At 36.2% G+C, this 17,878-nt stretch overlaps 3 protein-coding genes across 3 annotated transcripts; all 3 read right to left on the reverse strand.

Annotated features, from left to right (window-relative positions):
- Positions 1 to 136: 136 nt before the first annotated feature.
- Positions 137 to 7,715, reverse strand: LOTGIDRAFT_229149 (hypothetical protein). The gene is made up of 12 exons (XM_009062047.1): positions 7,427 to 7,715; positions 6,801 to 7,095; positions 6,167 to 6,468; positions 5,541 to 5,786; positions 4,846 to 5,073; positions 4,371 to 4,566; positions 3,884 to 3,993; positions 3,366 to 3,593; positions 2,706 to 2,976; positions 2,283 to 2,420; positions 1,665 to 1,904; positions 137 to 1,289 (listed from the first exon to the last, which is right to left on the reverse strand). The coding sequence occupies exons 1-12, from the start codon at positions 7,589 to 7,591 to the stop codon at positions 808 to 810; spliced, it is 2,901 nt and encodes a 966-aa protein (XP_009060295.1). The 5' UTR covers positions 7,592 to 7,715; the 3' UTR covers positions 137 to 807.
- Positions 7,716 to 8,343: 628 nt separating this feature from the next.
- On the reverse strand, positions 8,344 to 11,453 carry LOTGIDRAFT_106033 (hypothetical protein; the record flags this gene model as incomplete). Its single annotated transcript, XM_009062048.1, has 7 exons — positions 8,344 to 8,568; positions 8,875 to 9,090; positions 9,339 to 9,449; positions 9,812 to 9,983; positions 10,494 to 10,631; positions 10,990 to 11,045; positions 11,271 to 11,453. Coding segments are annotated over 7 exons (1,101 nt in total), but the record flags the coding sequence as incomplete, so codon positions are not given.
- Positions 11,454 to 14,127: 2,674 nt separating this feature from the next.
- LOTGIDRAFT_229151 (hypothetical protein) lies at positions 14,128 to 16,025 on the reverse strand (the record flags this gene model as incomplete). The annotated part of the gene is made up of 4 exons (XM_009062049.1): positions 15,866 to 16,025; positions 15,451 to 15,524; positions 14,905 to 15,036; positions 14,128 to 14,541 (listed from the first exon to the last, which is right to left on the reverse strand). The coding sequence occupies exons 1-4, from the start codon at positions 15,951 to 15,953 to the stop codon at positions 14,128 to 14,130; spliced, it is 708 nt and encodes a 235-aa protein (XP_009060297.1). The 5' UTR covers positions 15,954 to 16,025.
- Positions 16,026 to 17,878: the final 1,853 nt, after the last annotated feature.

Below are 17,878 nucleotides of genomic sequence, written 5' to 3' on the forward strand. Positions count from 1 at the left end.
AATATAAATTCAATCTTTTAATAAATACGTTATCTAAGCTAGTATTTGGTTGCTAATGTCATTTAATTGGTTAACAAGGATAGGGTCAAATAATTTGACAATTTATCTCTCATTTATAGATAAAAACACAAACAGTAAGATTTAATCATTTTATTATTCATTCTCCTTACCCACATAACAAAAAATTACCTTTGATTTATTATTTTAGTCCATAGTTAAATATTTGGCATGGCTGGATTTAAAACTATTTACAACAAATTGTACAAGATGTCCATTAGATAGCTGATTTGTGTTGTCATCTAGATTGATAAAGATATAATGTATTGAGATCAATAACAATCAAAGAACTTCCTTGTACGGACTTTCTTTTGTTCTTTTAATAGATAAACTGTAAATAACACACCTTTAATATAAAATCTCCTTTCATATATATATATATATATATATATATCAGAAAAGCAATATTGGAAATTTAACAAATATCATAGAACATCAAAACCATTGCTGAAGTCAACAAAGTTGCATTAACCTCGATATACTTTAATCATGTAATGTTCAAGTCTATTCCTTTGTTTTCTAATAATCTCGAACGACCGAAGAATGCAATCAAAGCAGCTATTGGTAAATGCTCACATCTATAGTGTAGCAAGCTTGTTTTAAGTCGCCTTTTCAGACAAAAATTTGAATTTATATCAAATAACAAAATTTCCAAAAAAAAAATACTCCAAAACTGTTTAAAAGGTATTTTACCATCGAAGAGTTGGAATACAGTTATATTGATTCAGGATGATTATTGGGTTTCTTCAGTCAAACGACATTCTTTTCTTTAACAACATTATTTACATTTTCAGATCGACGTAATTTGATAAATTTACAACCGAATGTAATAGACGCAATTACACATACTAAGGCCAATATTCCTCCAATAATAATCAAAGACACAGACGTGTCGGGTTTGGATGACGCATCTCCAGACACCCGAGTTACCCTAACCTTATCTGGTCGATGGTCTGTATGCACATAGTCCGGTACAAGACCAAATCCTGTAGTAACAAAGTTGGATTTCTCAGCCGTATTGCCTACAGCATCGGTCGCTTTCACCGAGAAAACAAGTAGCTTGCTGCTTGCAACGTACGGAAACTCGATGACGAAGGTCTCAGTTGTACCAGATTCCTTTGGAGACAGCAGATTACCCTCCAAAAGTTCTTCTTGTAAGATGTACCTCATGCTTTGGTGACCATGCATCATATCTTCAATGGTGCTGGATACCAAGATGTCATAGCTGGTGGCTTGAAATGAACAACCAAAATAGAAGCGTTTATGTGCAATTCATGTCAAAAAGAAAACGAGACGAGTATTGCGAGATACATCCTTGTACTGGAAGGACTTTCTTATTTATTTAAGACATGCGATCTTCAAAGAAAATTCAGAGATGTATTTCATATCATGATGCTAATTATTGACAATGTTTCATCCTAGATGATGACTTTATTCATCCACTTTAGTGTAGAGATAATGAGTAAATTATTTGATCCCCCATGCAAGGGCTTGCCCCTATTTGTAATCTCAACCCAAACTGTTGTTGCCCACATTGAGTTAGTCTGCCCCCTATTTGTACCACACCGCCTCTGTATTTGGCCTTAGTAAAGTGAATAATAGATTACCTGATTTGAAATCTAAATCGTCACCAGGAGCTGTCCATTGTAATACCACAGTTTTATCATTGTGTGGTGTCTCCATTACTGTTAAATCTGTGATCCTAACAGGAGGTATAAGATCAACTATAAAATCATCTGAATCTGTAGATGGTGCTGATTGTGTATTCTGATTTGTTGATTTGTACAGGAAGGATCCAGCCACTGTAGCTCTTCTTATAGGAGTATTTATCCGAACAGCAACTTCATCTTTGAAATGAGAAAATGATGTAGACCACTTTTCATTATGAAATACTTACTCATTTACGATTGATATACCTCCTCATGTGAAATGTTCATTATCTGCTACCAATGTTTGGCCAGTATGTTTTTTGGATTTCGGGTTTCGTTTTGCATTGCTTATAGGGTAGCTGGTAAAGGAATATCAATGAGTATGTATGAGTATTATGTGCATATTGCGTTAGGGATCTAGTAACCTGTTGAACTAAAGGAGAAATCTGGTGATTTTTTATTTAATGTAGCCTCAGTAAGGAAAGTTATCACATTATTCCTTCCAGAATATATTGTGATATTTCGTGGTGATTAATTAGACATATGTTCTTCGTTTTTAAATGAGTCGTAAATCACCTGTATTTAGATCTCCACTGTTTTCAAGTGTACTGTCTGGTATATTGGTGACTTCTATTTTAACACTATATCTACCATCTCCACTAAACTGTGTAAAATATCTACTATAAACTCCATCATCTTTTGTGATATCGGCACCTTATAGAGAAAAAAGAACTGATTTCAAGGTTTATTGTTAGTTATATCGACCATCTTGTACAAAAATGTCAGCCCTTATCTATTTAATCCTTCCCATCCTCTTATAAATATTAATGTCTTTTTCAACTGGTGTTTGATCACTTATTAAATTCATGCTTTTTTTGAGACTACCTGGCCATTGAAAGTGTCGAGATTTATAGATCTACTTCTCACATTTCTCTAAAACTTCTCTTCTTTTAAGAATCTGAAACAGTGCAATAATAAAATGCATGTTAGTTGGATTACCTGCCCCATTGTCCAATAACTCCAACACGACCGAGCCACCGTTTTGTCTTTCTACAATTGCTGTTACATCCATTCCCAAGACAGGATGAGAACCTTTATTGACTTCTGTCCAGATCATTACTTTTCCAGATGGTGTCACTGATACGGAAGATAGTCCAGCATCAATAAAGATGGGATGTCGTTGATCATCTAGTGGTTTACTTGTGATTGAGACTGTTACTTTCTGTGGTCGACTATCCGTGTTTATGACGCTGTATTTCCACATTCCAGTCTGAAATTACGATAGATATGTTTTTAAAGGATCCGTCTACAACAGTCAGTGTTTGCTTTTGTGCCACATTCATATATTCGGGTGATTTTCAGTTAAATAGTCATACTTATCCTGAATCAGTCAAGCTAGAATCATTGGAAGCCAACAGATGTCATCTGAAACAACAACAACAGTTAACGCTACCAGATGTCACCTAGAGCAGTCGGTTGAAGCCAACACATTCCACTTGAAGCAGCTTATCTGACTTGAAGCTACCAATTGTCACATGAAGCAGCTAAACGTCATACGAAACCACCATATAGATCTGAAGCAAGGTTTGACATATGGGATGGCATTGACCTAGTGATTGATAGTGACTGATAGTGAAGATAATTGAATGCAAAACCAACCTTTGCTGTTCCTGGTACATCCATTCTAATAATTTTCAACGACTGGTCATGGTTGTATCCGCCACTGTTTTTGTTGCAAACAATTTTTTGCGGTGATGTTGTAGTTATCAATGGTTCAGTCTCACTATACATGATGTTAAAACTAAGATTTAAACCAACATCTTCATCTATAAACACTTCGCCATTAACTTCCTGCCATTGTTTGACTACTGATGATCGACTAACTAGCTTGAAAAAAAATCTTGGGGCTAAGAAGAACTGAATACCCATAAAAGTGCGTAATTATGTTATATCCTGAACTCATGAGCATTGATGCAACAGTGTAAGCTGTAAATTAAGAAAACGTCAAAAGGCTTTCTAACAACAATTAGTATACAATCGCGTACCGGTATGGTATAAAGATTGTAATAAGGACAAGGAAAATGACACGGATTCGTCATGGAGTGTTGTTTTAAAAACGTTTGATTCTGGACGCCTTTGGAAAGATATCAAGTGTGTTTTATACAAAAGAACATTACCAATATGGAGCTTGGTTTATCTTGTGGGGTGTGACGATTGATGATATCCGAAACAGCATCATGTGTTGAAGTAGAGTTGATGTCATCGATACCATGATAATACCGTCCACCTTGAACACATACACAGATTGTGTATTACGGGCGTCTTAATATACATGTGTACACATCAGAAGGGTGGCTAAGCACATTTGGCAGAATATTTCTCTGTCTTAACAATGCCCTAACTCACAAAATGATGTTTTTTTTGTTTTTTTTTTGTTTTAAGGAGATGTAAAATAACCTTTCCTTAACTTTATATGTTTATTGGAGACGCGTAAAGCATATTCTGCTTTCACAACTGACGGATGTGGATTCTTTAAGTCCGCAAAATGTTGACAAAATTAAGAATTCACTATCGCAATTATACCATTTGACGTAAATAGGTTTAGTGATGATGACATCACAGCCTTGTAAAGGTAAAACTGACAAGAAGTCTTCCAAACTTTACCTGATTTAAAAGCAGCAAACTCAACAGCATCTTCAGAATCACTGCTATTAATGTGTATGACATGGAGCTTGATGCCATGGGGTTGAAGCATATTTAATATATCTGTTGTATTCTCTGATGATCTTTTCGGACTGCTACCACTCTTAAACAATATTATCTCTTTACTGACTGAATATTCAGTTGGTGTCAACAGTATCTGTAAAATATATTGACTTTACTTTTTTTTGTTGTATTGACATCTTATGCTGTTACGCCTGTTGGTTTGGAGAAAGGGTGTAAAATTGCCGATATTCGGGCGTAGGATTTTATATCCGATACGTCATGTTAGTCTTTATCACAATTCAGGCAAAATTTTGGACAATCGATCACTGTCGATATGGACGTTAATATGGTCCCTAAGAGGATTCTTTTCTCGTGTTGAGACCAATGAGACCATCATTGATGTACCACGAGAAATAATCATTGGACTACTTACTGAACTGCACGGTACAATGATATCAGTAAGGTTTCCGGATCCAAATGATTTACTTGGTAAACTTCGCTTCAACCTGTTTCTATCAGCCTGTGATTGTATAACTTGTAAAGAATGGCGGATTTTAACCGTGTCGTTATCAACTGATGTTATACCAATCTGTGTATTTGGTAGTTCATTTTCAATGTAAGTTGCTGCTGCTTGTCTTAAGTGATGACTTATGCCTTCTTCCTATAGAAGAGAGATACAATGTACGGTACAACAGCAGGTCTGTGAGATGAGGTACCATTATGCTGCAATTGGTCTATTGATGAAAATGACTTGGCGAAAATCACCTTAATCTATTTGCATTTAATACCATCAGACGGATTATCAAAAGATCGCCCGAGTTTGAACAATTTTCTAAAACATTAATGCATGTTAATCTAGTCAGCTATATTCACCAAGAAATCCGTCACGACGTTCTTCCATCATTGTCATCATATGAATTGGAAGTGATGAATTATAATTATGATTATGGACAATCGGTCTTGCTGTGAAAAGCTAGATACGAATCAAATCTAGTCTACATACGAATTATGATAAAAGCAGGTTAAGAAAAGCGATCGCAGTGATCAGGAACAAGATTAATATTTAGCATGAAGACTCTCAAATAAAGCCAAAAAGACAGTACACTATTCATTATATGAACAACTTACGGCATCATTACCAGCAATGTCAAATGCTAGAACAACTCTTCTGGTTTTAGCCGCTTTTACCACTTTGAATGTAGGAGTTGTATCAGCTATAACTCTAGGTGGATTGTTGTTATTTTTAAAATCTGGACTGTCCTGTATAACTGACCACGTGCTTCTCTGGCCACACAATCTATTCTGTTTATTTGGTGCTTCATAATTGTGAATTTTCGACGCATCAGAATCATTATCATTGCAGAAAAACTTGACCTAAGAAAAAAAGAATACAAACTGAATCTCTTTAGGGGGAGGGGGGGATGATAGATGCGCCCTCAGAAAACTGCTTTGCTCCCCCAATTTTACCATACTTTATTTCTTAGTTTTAAAAGTACCCCTCAACGCTCCAGACGGTTGCATCTATGGCGCTTCTACAGAGCTACCGTTTTTTTAATCTTAACCTCGACAGTTGACCCCCTGCTCCTTATTAAGTCACTTTGTCCCCTATTTGTACCTCCAGTCTCAGGAGGATTCCTAGAAGGATTGAGGAGTGTGCAAGACTTGCGTTAAACATAGGATAATATTACAGTTCTATGATTAAAACACTCCTGCATTGCAATTTAATTTATCATTAATTCAAATATGTAACTTACCCCTGTGCGTGGTACGCTCATAATTGACGCACTCGCCCTATGTTGACTTGGGTAAGTATAAAAATGGCATTTATCTGGGAAATGTTTGTCTGCTTTAGTTAAATCATTTGATCTACAATAAAATGGTTGAGCATCATCTTTATTTACATAATAAAAATTCATTCCTCTTTGGTTTATATTACAACGTACACCTTCTATATTGCCTGTTGTTGGTGAAATGTAAAACTCTTTTTCACCGGGTAGAGCATACTCTTCAAATACACCCCATCGAAATCTGGCCCACTGATGTACGAGGAACAAGCCTGGAATACACAAATAATTTGTAATTTATTAAGGCGTTTTTAATTTTATACTGAACAATGTAGTTTATGTAATAGTGATAATAGTAAAAGTGGATAAGTCTAGCCATGATAGCATTATAGGTAATCAGTTTGCTAAATCAACAGACCATTGGTGTTTTAAACACATAAACAAATATGTACACTGCAGTGCTAAATGCGTACAAGCACAGCCTGAATTCAGCATAATTTAGCTTAGTTTATCACCATACTACTGTTTATAAACAGATATCATAGGTTTTTAATCATACATGACCAATATATTTTTAAGGTAGTTGATAAAGATAAACATTTACCTCTTGGCCCTAATGTATCTATTCTATTGATCAAATATTTAGTGAGATTAAAAACATCAGGAGTCAGATTAATTCTGATTCCAGGACTTCCACATCCACTATAGCTTCTTTTCTCTGGTGGACGACCAAGCTCAGAAGACGTAAATACTACATCGGCATTATTATACATTTCTGACCCTGCTGGAGAGGAAGTGCCACTGGACCATGTTGCAGGAATCAGAACAGTAACATCCTGGAAGTATACCCTTTTATAGGTTGCTTCGTAGATGTTTGCTGAGGCTTCTGTGAATACTTTCTGGAAAAGATCATATGGATGTAAATCGTTTTAACATTTTTCACTGTTTATGCACATTTGATAAAATGTTTAAAAACATGTAGCAAGAGGCCGTTTCGAAACGAGCTATTGGTCGCACCAATATGACTATAAAGCGAAAGCCTATGTGTTTATATTATTAGATATGTGTAGGCGAGTTGGTGCTGTGGTATTAAAAAGATTAACTTGTCACACACTGTATGGTATTACCAGTCTTCACCACAAAGACAGCAGAAAAGTAGCCTTGTACGGAAAATTATTAACAGGTTAAATACCATATCATTAACAACACGCGGGTTAATAGAGAACTTACCTTTATGCTATCAATGAGGGTCGGATCCTCCGGAACACTTGGATGTATTGCAACAAGAATATTTTTATATCCATTATTTTCTAGCACAATATTGGTAGGCCGTGTTATTCCTGATACTCTAATTGTCAAAATTAACAGACCTAATACAGCCCTCATGGCGGCCATCTTGAGTAAAGATTTCTGTGTGATGTTGTTTTAAAAAATAGGACCATGTGTGGTAATGGTTGCCATTACACAGGAGAATTTCCACTGATAACATGCCCTGCCTGTTTGTTATCTTGTTATAAACAATTCGGTTTCCGTGTGAACTCAGTAAACCGGGTCAGATCATTCTGACTATCATTTTATCATATGAAACAGCAGGATACCAGAAAAAACTCTCGTATCATTGGCATTTAGGGAATTATATTGTCAATAACTTAAATCGTTTAGTCTGTTGTCCACAAACGTTGTCAACTTATCACTTGGAAACAAGATAGCATCATCTTTAGAGCTCATCTACTCTCGTCTATGGTCTTTCAAGTTTCATTGTGTATTTCGGATGTTTCAATTCCGATTACATTATGAGTCATGAACAGTGGGGTTTCTATGGGGGAAATGTCCAGTTTAAAACTTCAAACTATTGAGTTCTTAAATGCCTGGTGTTATTGCCTCCTCCACCCCCCTCCCCCTTTGACAAATATGTGGCCCCCACTCGGCCTCTCCACCTTATACTTTATAGAAACTATGTGTTTCTATCCTCCCGTGGTATTACATTTCAACGAAAAGCGCTTAGGAATTGGAGAATATTCAGCGACATTATGACATAATGACATCAAATTATCAATTATGAAGGTCTGCTTAATTAAAATGAGTCAGGCCTGGATAATGTCGTTCCGTGTGTTATAAATGAACATGAAGTAACTTCTCAATAAATTTTATTTATGAACATGAACGTTAATACTATAAGGTGATGAGCCAAGTGTAAAACTTTTCCTCTGATCCTGTATTTCATGACCTTGGTATATGACCTTGACTTGATAATCACCATGGAAACCATGCACAGTAAAATAATTATCTCCAGATTTTGACAAACTTCTTGTTTCGTGGGTCATCCATTGATTCTCAAGAAGGTCAATAACCTTCCTTCCTGCTGCGTTTACCTACAATCAAAGATAGAATACTGCAGATAGGTATCACGCCGTTAGTGTATGTAATCAGGAGTTAATGGCACGAGACCCATAAATATTGATTATTGAGAATATCTACACTGTTATGTTATTACTAGTGTTTTGCTTAAATTATTTCCTTAAATACTTTGCTAAAGTAGGACGTAAAACTCCATTCATTTTATTTCAATTAAATTCTTTGCTTGTGAGAACTACAACCTCCATCCCCTTTGCCCAGGTGACTGTTCGTATGACCTTTCTCCAATGGCACATTCTGAGTGCTAAGTTATATCGACTTACAGAAAAATCGGCATTAACCATGGCACCTTTATCACCCCTCCAGTGTCTCTTACTCCAGAAACCCCAGAAAACAATGCCCTTCACAGCAGGATGACCATACAGACTTCTCAGTGCTGTTTCATAAAACTGTGCTCGTTTATTTTCATCGGCTGCCATAACATCCAGCTCTGTAATCCAGATTGGTAATCCTGTTTGAGCTAGGACATCTAAACGAGCCTACAAGAAAATGTTTGGGGGAAATTTTGATTATAAGGTTGGTTGTTCGGTGGGTTATACATGATAAAAAAACAACTAAAGGATTTCATTTAGATACGAGTTTGAGTAATATGTAACTTGTAGCTGAAATTGGGATCTGTAAAATGGTTCTGTGACCAAACAAACCTGGTGGTTTGAGCGATAAATGAAATCAGAAAATCCGTGACTTTATAATGTTGTGAAACCATGAAAATTGATTAATAAGGTACCTTAATCAGTGTTGGATCAGGTGGCATTTCGTCTGTAAAATGACCTTGGACACCTATACCATAGATACCTGTATTACTGGCTTTAAAATGATCGGCTTGATTTTTATATGCCTACAATCAAATACTGTCAGTATAAGGATGCTTTGAAGATGTGGTAGAAGAATGATGGACATGTTCGAAAAATTAGTTTTTGCAGTGTGAGCTCTAGCGCTGTGTTACCTGTGGGTGACCTTTTTGACCTTTTTGATCGACGTGTCACTCCAACGCTGACAAAGGGAATCTGTGTGCTATGGGGACTGCCGAAAGCCGGATCGGGATACCATGCTACACGGAGAACGGGCATAGTGGGTTTCAATGCAACATTGAGACACAATAAACACATATATAAAATGCAATGCTCAATAGCCTATACGCTTTAGACATTCAGTCATCTGAAGGATACATAAGAAAGGTACAGTTAAGTTTATGTTTACCTGAGTATAAGCTCCTCTAGCTACTACATCATATTCATTCAAAAACAGATGAACTTTTGGATCAGTTTGATGAGCGAGTCTAAAAACTTCCAGATTATACTGACCATCGTGTAGGCGGTCTTGAAACCATTGGGCATGTAGATTTTCATTGTTAACATCCCAATGTTCTACTCTGAAAATCAACCATGACTATTCGTGGTTATCCATAGATCACTAGTATAATCTTCAGTTTCACATCAAAAGAACACTTCTCAATCTTTGCTCTCACATTTGATTAAAATCTTTCCTGTGGCAGCCTTAAATGTTCGACTTTTACCAACTGCGTACAATACCTTTACTGCAATTGCAACTTTTCTTGCTGTGCCCTTTGCCCCTCCTGCTTGAGCAACTGGCAACTGGCTACAAGATCAGCCTAATTTCACACTTCGATGTACTAAACTTGTCGATTGATCCGATTCCCACAGATACAGTCGTTGAAAAATATAATTGTTCGCATAATTGTACGTAGCCGGATTTCGAATTTTGAATTGGATGGGGTTTTTTTTCCAATTTGCGGAACCATGCCTATGAAAATCATCTTAAATTGAGTGGAATAAGTACAACTTTCAATTGTATGCAATCTTGAGTCCAATATACATTTGCCTGTACCCCGAAAGACTTCTGTCTTTCTGTGAATACTTACAATCCTTTGACTTCATTCATCACACTATGTATTCTATTAGAAACAGCTTGACGTAAAGCAGAACCAGACAATGCTTTTACCCAATTCTGGATAAAGGTAGGAACTGACCAAATGATATTGTGAGCTCGGACTTTGATTCTACAAAACAGTGAAAAAGGTGCTTAGGGTTAACTTTACTTTTCGCTTTCTAAATCCAAAACTACCATTCCATAACCGTTCTGTTAATAAACCTTTCCCCTTCCATCGGTTAATGTCCTCGCCCAAAGTGGATGTGACTAGCAGTAGAATATTGAAATAGGCTAAATCAACACAAAATTTGTGGACATTGGCAATCCAAATTTCAACTGTCTACGTATCTTTGACTTTGACGTGCACCATCCTGTAGCAGACGGAGTTCAGGTTTACTGCACCGGGTTGAATCATCCACATATATCTTGACTTATGCGGGATTGTATCTTTGTCACCTTCGAACACTGATGTAATAAAAAATACGAACCCATGTTTTCTTAATTCAGCTATAGTTTTCATAGGTAGATCATAGGTCAGATGGCCCTGAATAAAGCATGAGTGATATCGATTATCGATTGTTATTATTCCCATTGGTCTTATAAATTGTGGAAATTTGTACCCATCAAGAGATCTAGCAAGAGGCCAATAACTCTGATATCACCGATGTTTGTTTGGATGAAAATTATTTTCCAATCCATTTCAGAAAGTTAAAAGCTAAAAAAGAGAAGTTACTTCTCGTGATATTTTGTAGTAACAAATTTAACATACCCGGACGTTTTCGTTAGCTGGCCATTTCAATGCGCCTTCCAATGTTCCCCAATTAAAGTGTTTATTTAGGAAATCTCGATACTGTTGATGTCCATAAAGATATTCATCACTTGCTACTGCAGTACCAAAGGGGAAACTTTTCTTAGTTTGGGTTATCTGAAATATTATGCATCGTTTATTGAGCGCAATCAGTCTGTAATACACAGATCAGGGCCTAGGTCTATTGTCGCACTAGACAAATGGTTCCAAACTTTCGGACTCCTCGACGATAGCGCTGAAAGAGGTTAGTAAAGATTATATCGTTGTTGGAACATCGACGTAAAAAGTTTAGATTACCCATTGCGTACTTCTAAAGAGTACTAGTACACTGTGTAACTGTGTTTACACGATCTGGGGGAATTCATGGTTAAGGAATGAAAAAAGTATATTTAATATATATAATCTAATTGACCTGAATCTGTACTTGATGAGGATCAATACCACCATCGACCTTCACACTGAAACAGAAAATGTCCTTCATTCTACAGGTGATTTGTCCCAAATGTTCCCGACTAAAATACATTGATTGCTAGTAGACCTACCCTTAGTAAAGAATCGGGTCAATTCGATATAAAAATAGATCAAAAGATTTCGATCTTTAAAGAGCGGACTTACTGAAAGTTGATATTTGATTTTCGTTTACTGTTAATAGTTGCGTCTGATTTGGCTCTCCATGTTGGGTCTGATGGTAATAAATTAACTGCTGTAGCATCCACAATAAAATCAATACCTGGTACAGGTCCATTGTAGTAGATACGTGTTGTTTTTAAGGCTGAAATAACGAATAAAACTTAAAACTTAGTGTCATAATTCGATCGAGCTAAGTATTAACAAATGGCTTTTGTGTGGCGAGATAAATTTACTTTGGACATTACTTTTACATATTACATGTTGTCGTTTTCTTTCAGGTTTACCTGTAGGTGGGGTGGAAAAATCGCCACTAAGATGAATAAAGCCATTCTTTGATGTCATCATAGGCATTGAAGCAGCTCCGAGATATTCTTTATGATTATCTGAAATATGCAATATGTTAGTATAGTTATCAACAGACAAAAACTTCTGTTCTGGAGGCGAATATTTTATAGCTAAATTTCATTGGATCAAGTTGTCGACCAATTAGATGCAAGGGGGTACTTTGGTTCATTAGCCAAATTGAAGCAAGTAATTAGTTTAAGATTACATGGCTCTGACCTTGATATGTAAACTCCACGCCAATTCCAATCATCTGTCCTACATGCTGTGGATTGTCGTTGAGTAACTTAACAAACCCGCTCACTGTATAGTGGCTATTGGGTCGAACTGCTATATACTGAGATGGACCTTCGTATTCAAATTTTCTACAAGAAACGATAGGATAACGAGTAATGAGAGAACGAACAGGCGATTATTGAGATAAATAAATGGATTTCTGCTGTCGTGTCTCGTTTTTATGTCGAAAAATTCCGGTGGGTTACTATAATTAGGATTCTAGTTATATTTTCCCTAAGCACTGGCATATTTGAAAGAAACATAGTAAAGGACTAACCTTCCAGTGACCTTGACCGCATGTTGTCCTGAATAATGGTCGTTTGTTACTTCACATTTAATACCCCAACAATCCCAGTTACCAGTGGACTCAAAGTCGCCATTTTTCAACAGGTTTTGAGAATTTATACCAAGTACAAGTCCCAATACAAGAATTGAGACAGTACCTAACATTTTGCCTGAAGTAAACATATTATTTCTGCTCAGCTTTAATTCTCTAAAATTCAGTTTTTTGTTTTCTTAATATATACTACTATTATGCATTTTGATAGTGGTCTCTTCTGAGAAAAGAACGTTAATCGTCTTTTCATTTCATATGAACCTCGCATCGTTAGCAAAGGTGCTCCGCGATACCTATTGGTAGGGCTAAGCAATCAACGTAAGTCTTACTCACCAAATCTGACCATGCTGACTAATGTACATCAAACACAAATAGTTTACAATAGAATACACTACTTATAGAGACGAGTACAGAAAGAGTCAATGGTTTTATTCTAGATCGCTATATTGATAAGCAACTGATAAGAAATTTTTCATAAAACCTATCTGTGGTGCCAGTGGATGGAAGATTTCGGTCATCATGTTATGGAAATTTCTAGATTTTATTCAAACGAAAAGTGAAGATCACTCTACAAATTAAAATCACAACTAGATGTTTCCTGTGATGTTTTTTCATTGTGGTTTATTCTATAATTGTCTTTTCTATATATCACAGAATATCTTAAATTGACGAGTCGTCATCGATTTGAAGGCTCAAACACTATTACTGATTGGCAAAGCTAATCTGAGACGTCTGGGTTTCTGAGACTAAAGTATTATTGGTCCAAATGAAAATGGCGCACCTGTCCTTGTCTTTAGTGTAATTATGTAGGCTAAATAATCTTCAGAAGTACTAGAAATATCAAAAAATCGCATAATTGCCAAAATATCTCAAACTATGCATTCCTTTTCTTTACTCTTCAGATGTAGATCATTTCGGTCTTGGAGTCAGCTAGTGGTCTAATCGCTGTAAAGAACAAATTTTTTCAAAGAGTAAGCCCCCCTCGTAGACAACATCTCGATTCCCAACTATCGACTTCATATCTCATAATATTCAATGCATGGCAAGTATCGTTATTTATTCTCGTAATTAGGGTTAAATGATAGTTATGACGTAAAATGGTGTCCAAATTTTGCGAAACCATGCGAATGAAATATGTTCAGAAAGTATGAACAAAATGAAAAACAAACTTTCATTCAATTTATCAATTTATCAAAATATCACATTTCGGTATCATTTTCTTAATGAAGAATGTTAGCAGCAGTCGCATGTTTTTGTGACGTCATCAACGCCGGAAGCACAGTCTCCTTGACATGATTTAGCCGCTTGTTCTGATGATTTACTTTCACCAATCATTTCAATACTACTGGGATGGGATAAAGCAGCATCTGATTCATTACTGCCTAAGGAACTGGATGAAGGGTTTCGTAAGGTCTCTACTTCTGTATCTGATGAATTTGTAGAGAGGCAGCTCGCACTAGTCTGAGTATTCGAGTGGACTTTTTCTGGCCGTGTTTTAACAGTTTCCTTTGATTTGATAAACTCTGTTAGATTCTTGACCCTATCTTGTCTGATGCGTCTATATCTGTTAAAGGACATCATGAATGGTGCTGAATATACCACGATGGTTGCAACAGCGCATCCTAAAAGCGAGGACAAAACAGCAGACTGAAAAGAAAAAGCACGATCAATTATTGTTCGAATTTAAATTTGTGACTTCGCAATGCAGCTTACTCGTACAAAGTTATGTTGTACTATCCAGAAGAATTCTGCTTGGTATATTCGAAGCCTCCTATAGTTGGAATCTTTGTTAGTTCATCTGGCGGAGATGCTATTGACCATAAGTACATCATATTATCTACTGCGTCCGATTATCCCCTATTTTTAGAAACACACTAGCTTTTTAGAAGAGTCTTGTCTTGCAAGGAGAAGACACTCTACATTTCTTTAGACAAATAAACTTACAAGGCTCTCAAATAAGGCTTTGCTTTAGAACTGAAAGTGTGAGATGTTTCTATTGAGTCACTCTACCTGGAATTTCTTGGCAACAACAAATCTTGTAAGCAGAAGAGATACCAGACATATTAAAGTTGGACAGGCCAGTCTCATAAAGTCTTTCAGTAATCTCCATAAACTATCTAATTCACTACATAACATTATCGTCTGAAAAAAAAATCACCGTTAGCAGTGGTAGCGTTTTGGGTATTAATTCTGCTAGTCTACTGCTGTTTGGAATAATCAATGCTGTATCATGTATGCGAGTGGAACAATAGGTCTACCAGGCCAATAGGCTCGTCACTTAATTTGATAGGTCGTGTTTTTATTATCGATAAATTAAATTCACGAAATTCGTGAAAACAAATACTCAGACTTTATAGTCTTTGTTGGTAGGTCCGAAAGCAGGGTCAAATAGAAAAATCTGGACAAAAATATATAACCTTAAATGATTAAGGCGAATGTTCACTTGGATGTAACATGGAGTGACAAACCCGTCCAAGCACTATCTCTTGATAATTCCGTCTAGGATATCTGTGTCAGATTAATTATCATTATCAGACGATATATGGCTTAGCTTACCTGATCTCGGAATTCTGACTTGACTTTTTCGATTTCATTTCTCACCGCATCTCCATTTTCAATAAACATAAAATCTGAAAAAATAAGTTAAGAAGTAGTTACGAGTAGCAAAGGCAATAAATCTAGATCCAGATATTATACTTGTTCAATTTCTGACAACAGAAGCTCTGTGCCTCAACAATATAAAACTCAACATGTAATTTTGATCTGGAGCCTAATTCAGGCGTGGGCCTACAGGCCTCCGGATATCATTTAGTCCGTCAATTCCATAACTTTTGATTAATGTCGAGGACTAAGGCCGAGTGTGATTCTGTTGAGGTACCAAAATTAATCGGTCTACTAATGCCTAGCCTCTTGTCAACCTACCCAGGAAACCAAAGGGGTCAAAGCCGGACACGCCAACTGCTTATCTTACCTCCAGCATCTTTATTTGCTATATCATCACCTCCGGCTGACTGAACAGCGTCTAGAACTTCTTCCACGCGTCTTTCTTCTAACGACATGTTAATGTATCTAAGTTAAAGACTTCTTGGTCTTGTCATCATGTTAACATACAATTTTTAAATTGCTTTCTCCGATGATCGTCTCAAGTTAGGATTAAACTTTGACGTCATTTCCTTCAGAAATGTTGGTAAACAGCTCAAAATACCCTTGGTGATAACGTCAGAAGCTGTCTTACTGTGGGTGACGTTACTTTTTTTTCATTACAAAAATTTGGATATATAAAGGATAGTTGAGTAGGCTCCATAGAATTATGTGGTTCTATTTAGAAGTCTATGGTAGGCTCATACTTCAGGATATCTTCAATTCAAATACCCCTGTCCTCGCTCCTGTATTATGTGAATTTTAGTCATTTTGGGGGGTTGGATTATAACATAAGCCAACTGATTTAGATAGGAATAATAGACATTCCTAAAACAAAGTAACATAATTATTATGTTACTTTGTTTTAGGAATGTCTATGAACTCTTAGGTTTGTTTCCATAGGCGTCAAGGGGCTGGTTAGTTGTCCCAGGCATATTTACCTCTTGGTAAAACTGCTAACTAATATTTAGATGACTTGGATAACGTTTGTAGGCAATATATTATCTCTGGGCTGTCAGATGAATTCAATGCAGATTATTCTGAGTTATTGCCCTTGATAGAAACATGTCCAAAAATCGGCCATCGTGATATTTACATCTACAAATGCAATGAAAATACAGTGTTAAACTTAAAGACTTTGCGATGCGATGTAAATCTGATGGTAAGATTTTTCCGAGCAAAAAGAAGAACATAATATGATTAAGCTTAGTTTTATGCATGAACATATGATTACATTATAAAAAGTTCATTTGGTAATACATTGGTATGAAAAATTGCTGATCCTACGGGAATTTCTTGGACAGCTCCGTCTTGATCCATCATCCATGCCTTGAGATCATAGATTTCATTAGCTTTCTTTTCAGCATATATCGAATATATCTCCAATGAATTCATAATGGTTGTAAGACGCTGTTTGAGAATATACTCGTGTTGTTTCAAACCATGTTTTCTCACTCTTTTAAATCTGGTTTCAGTTTCTACAAGTTTGCGGTTTAAGATGGCAATCTCTTCTGATGATCTTCTGAATGCAAACTCAGCAGCTTCAAGTTTTTCAGCAAGAATCTCGGAAGACATGCTGCTTTCACCTCCGCACTGTATAGCCTATTAATCTGTCCGCGGGTACGTAGATGAAAAGTTAATGATCGCTTCCAGCGGATGCTGATATCGCAAACTAGGTAGTTGTTGGTAGTCGTAGTAATTGGTAGTTACGTCACACCTTTAAGAGATTTTCAGATTATGTACCATTTACTGTTGCGTGATTGTTGATTCTTTGTAATTTTTGGTTAGACTACAGATAAATAAGGGTTCCTCAAACCATGCTTTCCATGCAAATTGTGTTCTTTGTGAAGCTATGAGTTGCTGTATTCTCTTCGGCAATGGTTTGGTTTGGATGAGGATGATGATGGTAATAATCTGAATCAATGATGCTGATAATTGTGATCAAACTGGTTCGGATAATGCTGATAATAATGATCTATCCGGTTGCTGCCATTAATGATCTATATGGTTAAGATGATGAGGAGGATTCTGTTTTGGAAACTTCTGCTGATGATGATTAATCTCGTAACAGATGCTTCTTATGCACAATGTTTATCTTAGGTGACTAGTCCCAATGTTCTGACTTATGAGGTAGCCCGAACTCACTATTACCGTTGTCCAACGCTGTTTTCTCTTCTTATCATGTACAGATTATAACTTAGTAGCTTGAAATTCCACATAAATCTTTATGATAGGGTGTTGTCTCTTCAAAAGTTAATGAAAACTAATGATGATGTATTGCCGTTTGAGATTATTTATAATAAATATCAAAATTGTGTTCCTTTGATTTGATTTAATTTAATTA

The sequence above is a fragment of the Lottia gigantea genome (assembly GCF_000327385.1).
Source record: "Lottia gigantea unplaced genomic scaffold LOTGIsca_5, whole genome shotgun sequence".
Lineage (NCBI taxonomy): Eukaryota > Metazoa > Mollusca > Gastropoda > Lottiidae > Lottia > Lottia gigantea.

What these genes read in the sequence shown, in the direction of transcription:
- LOTGIDRAFT_229149 (XM_009062047.1), bottom strand. Translation starts at nt 7,591, where the DNA reads ATGGCCGCCATGAGGGCTGTATTAGGTCTGTTAATTTTGACAATTAGA. An exon ending in TCATTGTACCGTGCAGTTCA is followed by an intron (nt 4,567 to 4,845) that starts GTAAGTAGTCCA and finishes TATATTTTACAG; the next exon opens with ATACTGTTGACACCAACTGA. An exon ending in ATGTACCAGGAACAGCAAAG is followed by an intron (nt 2,977 to 3,365) that starts GTTGGTTTTGCA and finishes TCGTAATTTCAG; the next exon opens with ACTGGAATGTGGAAATACAG.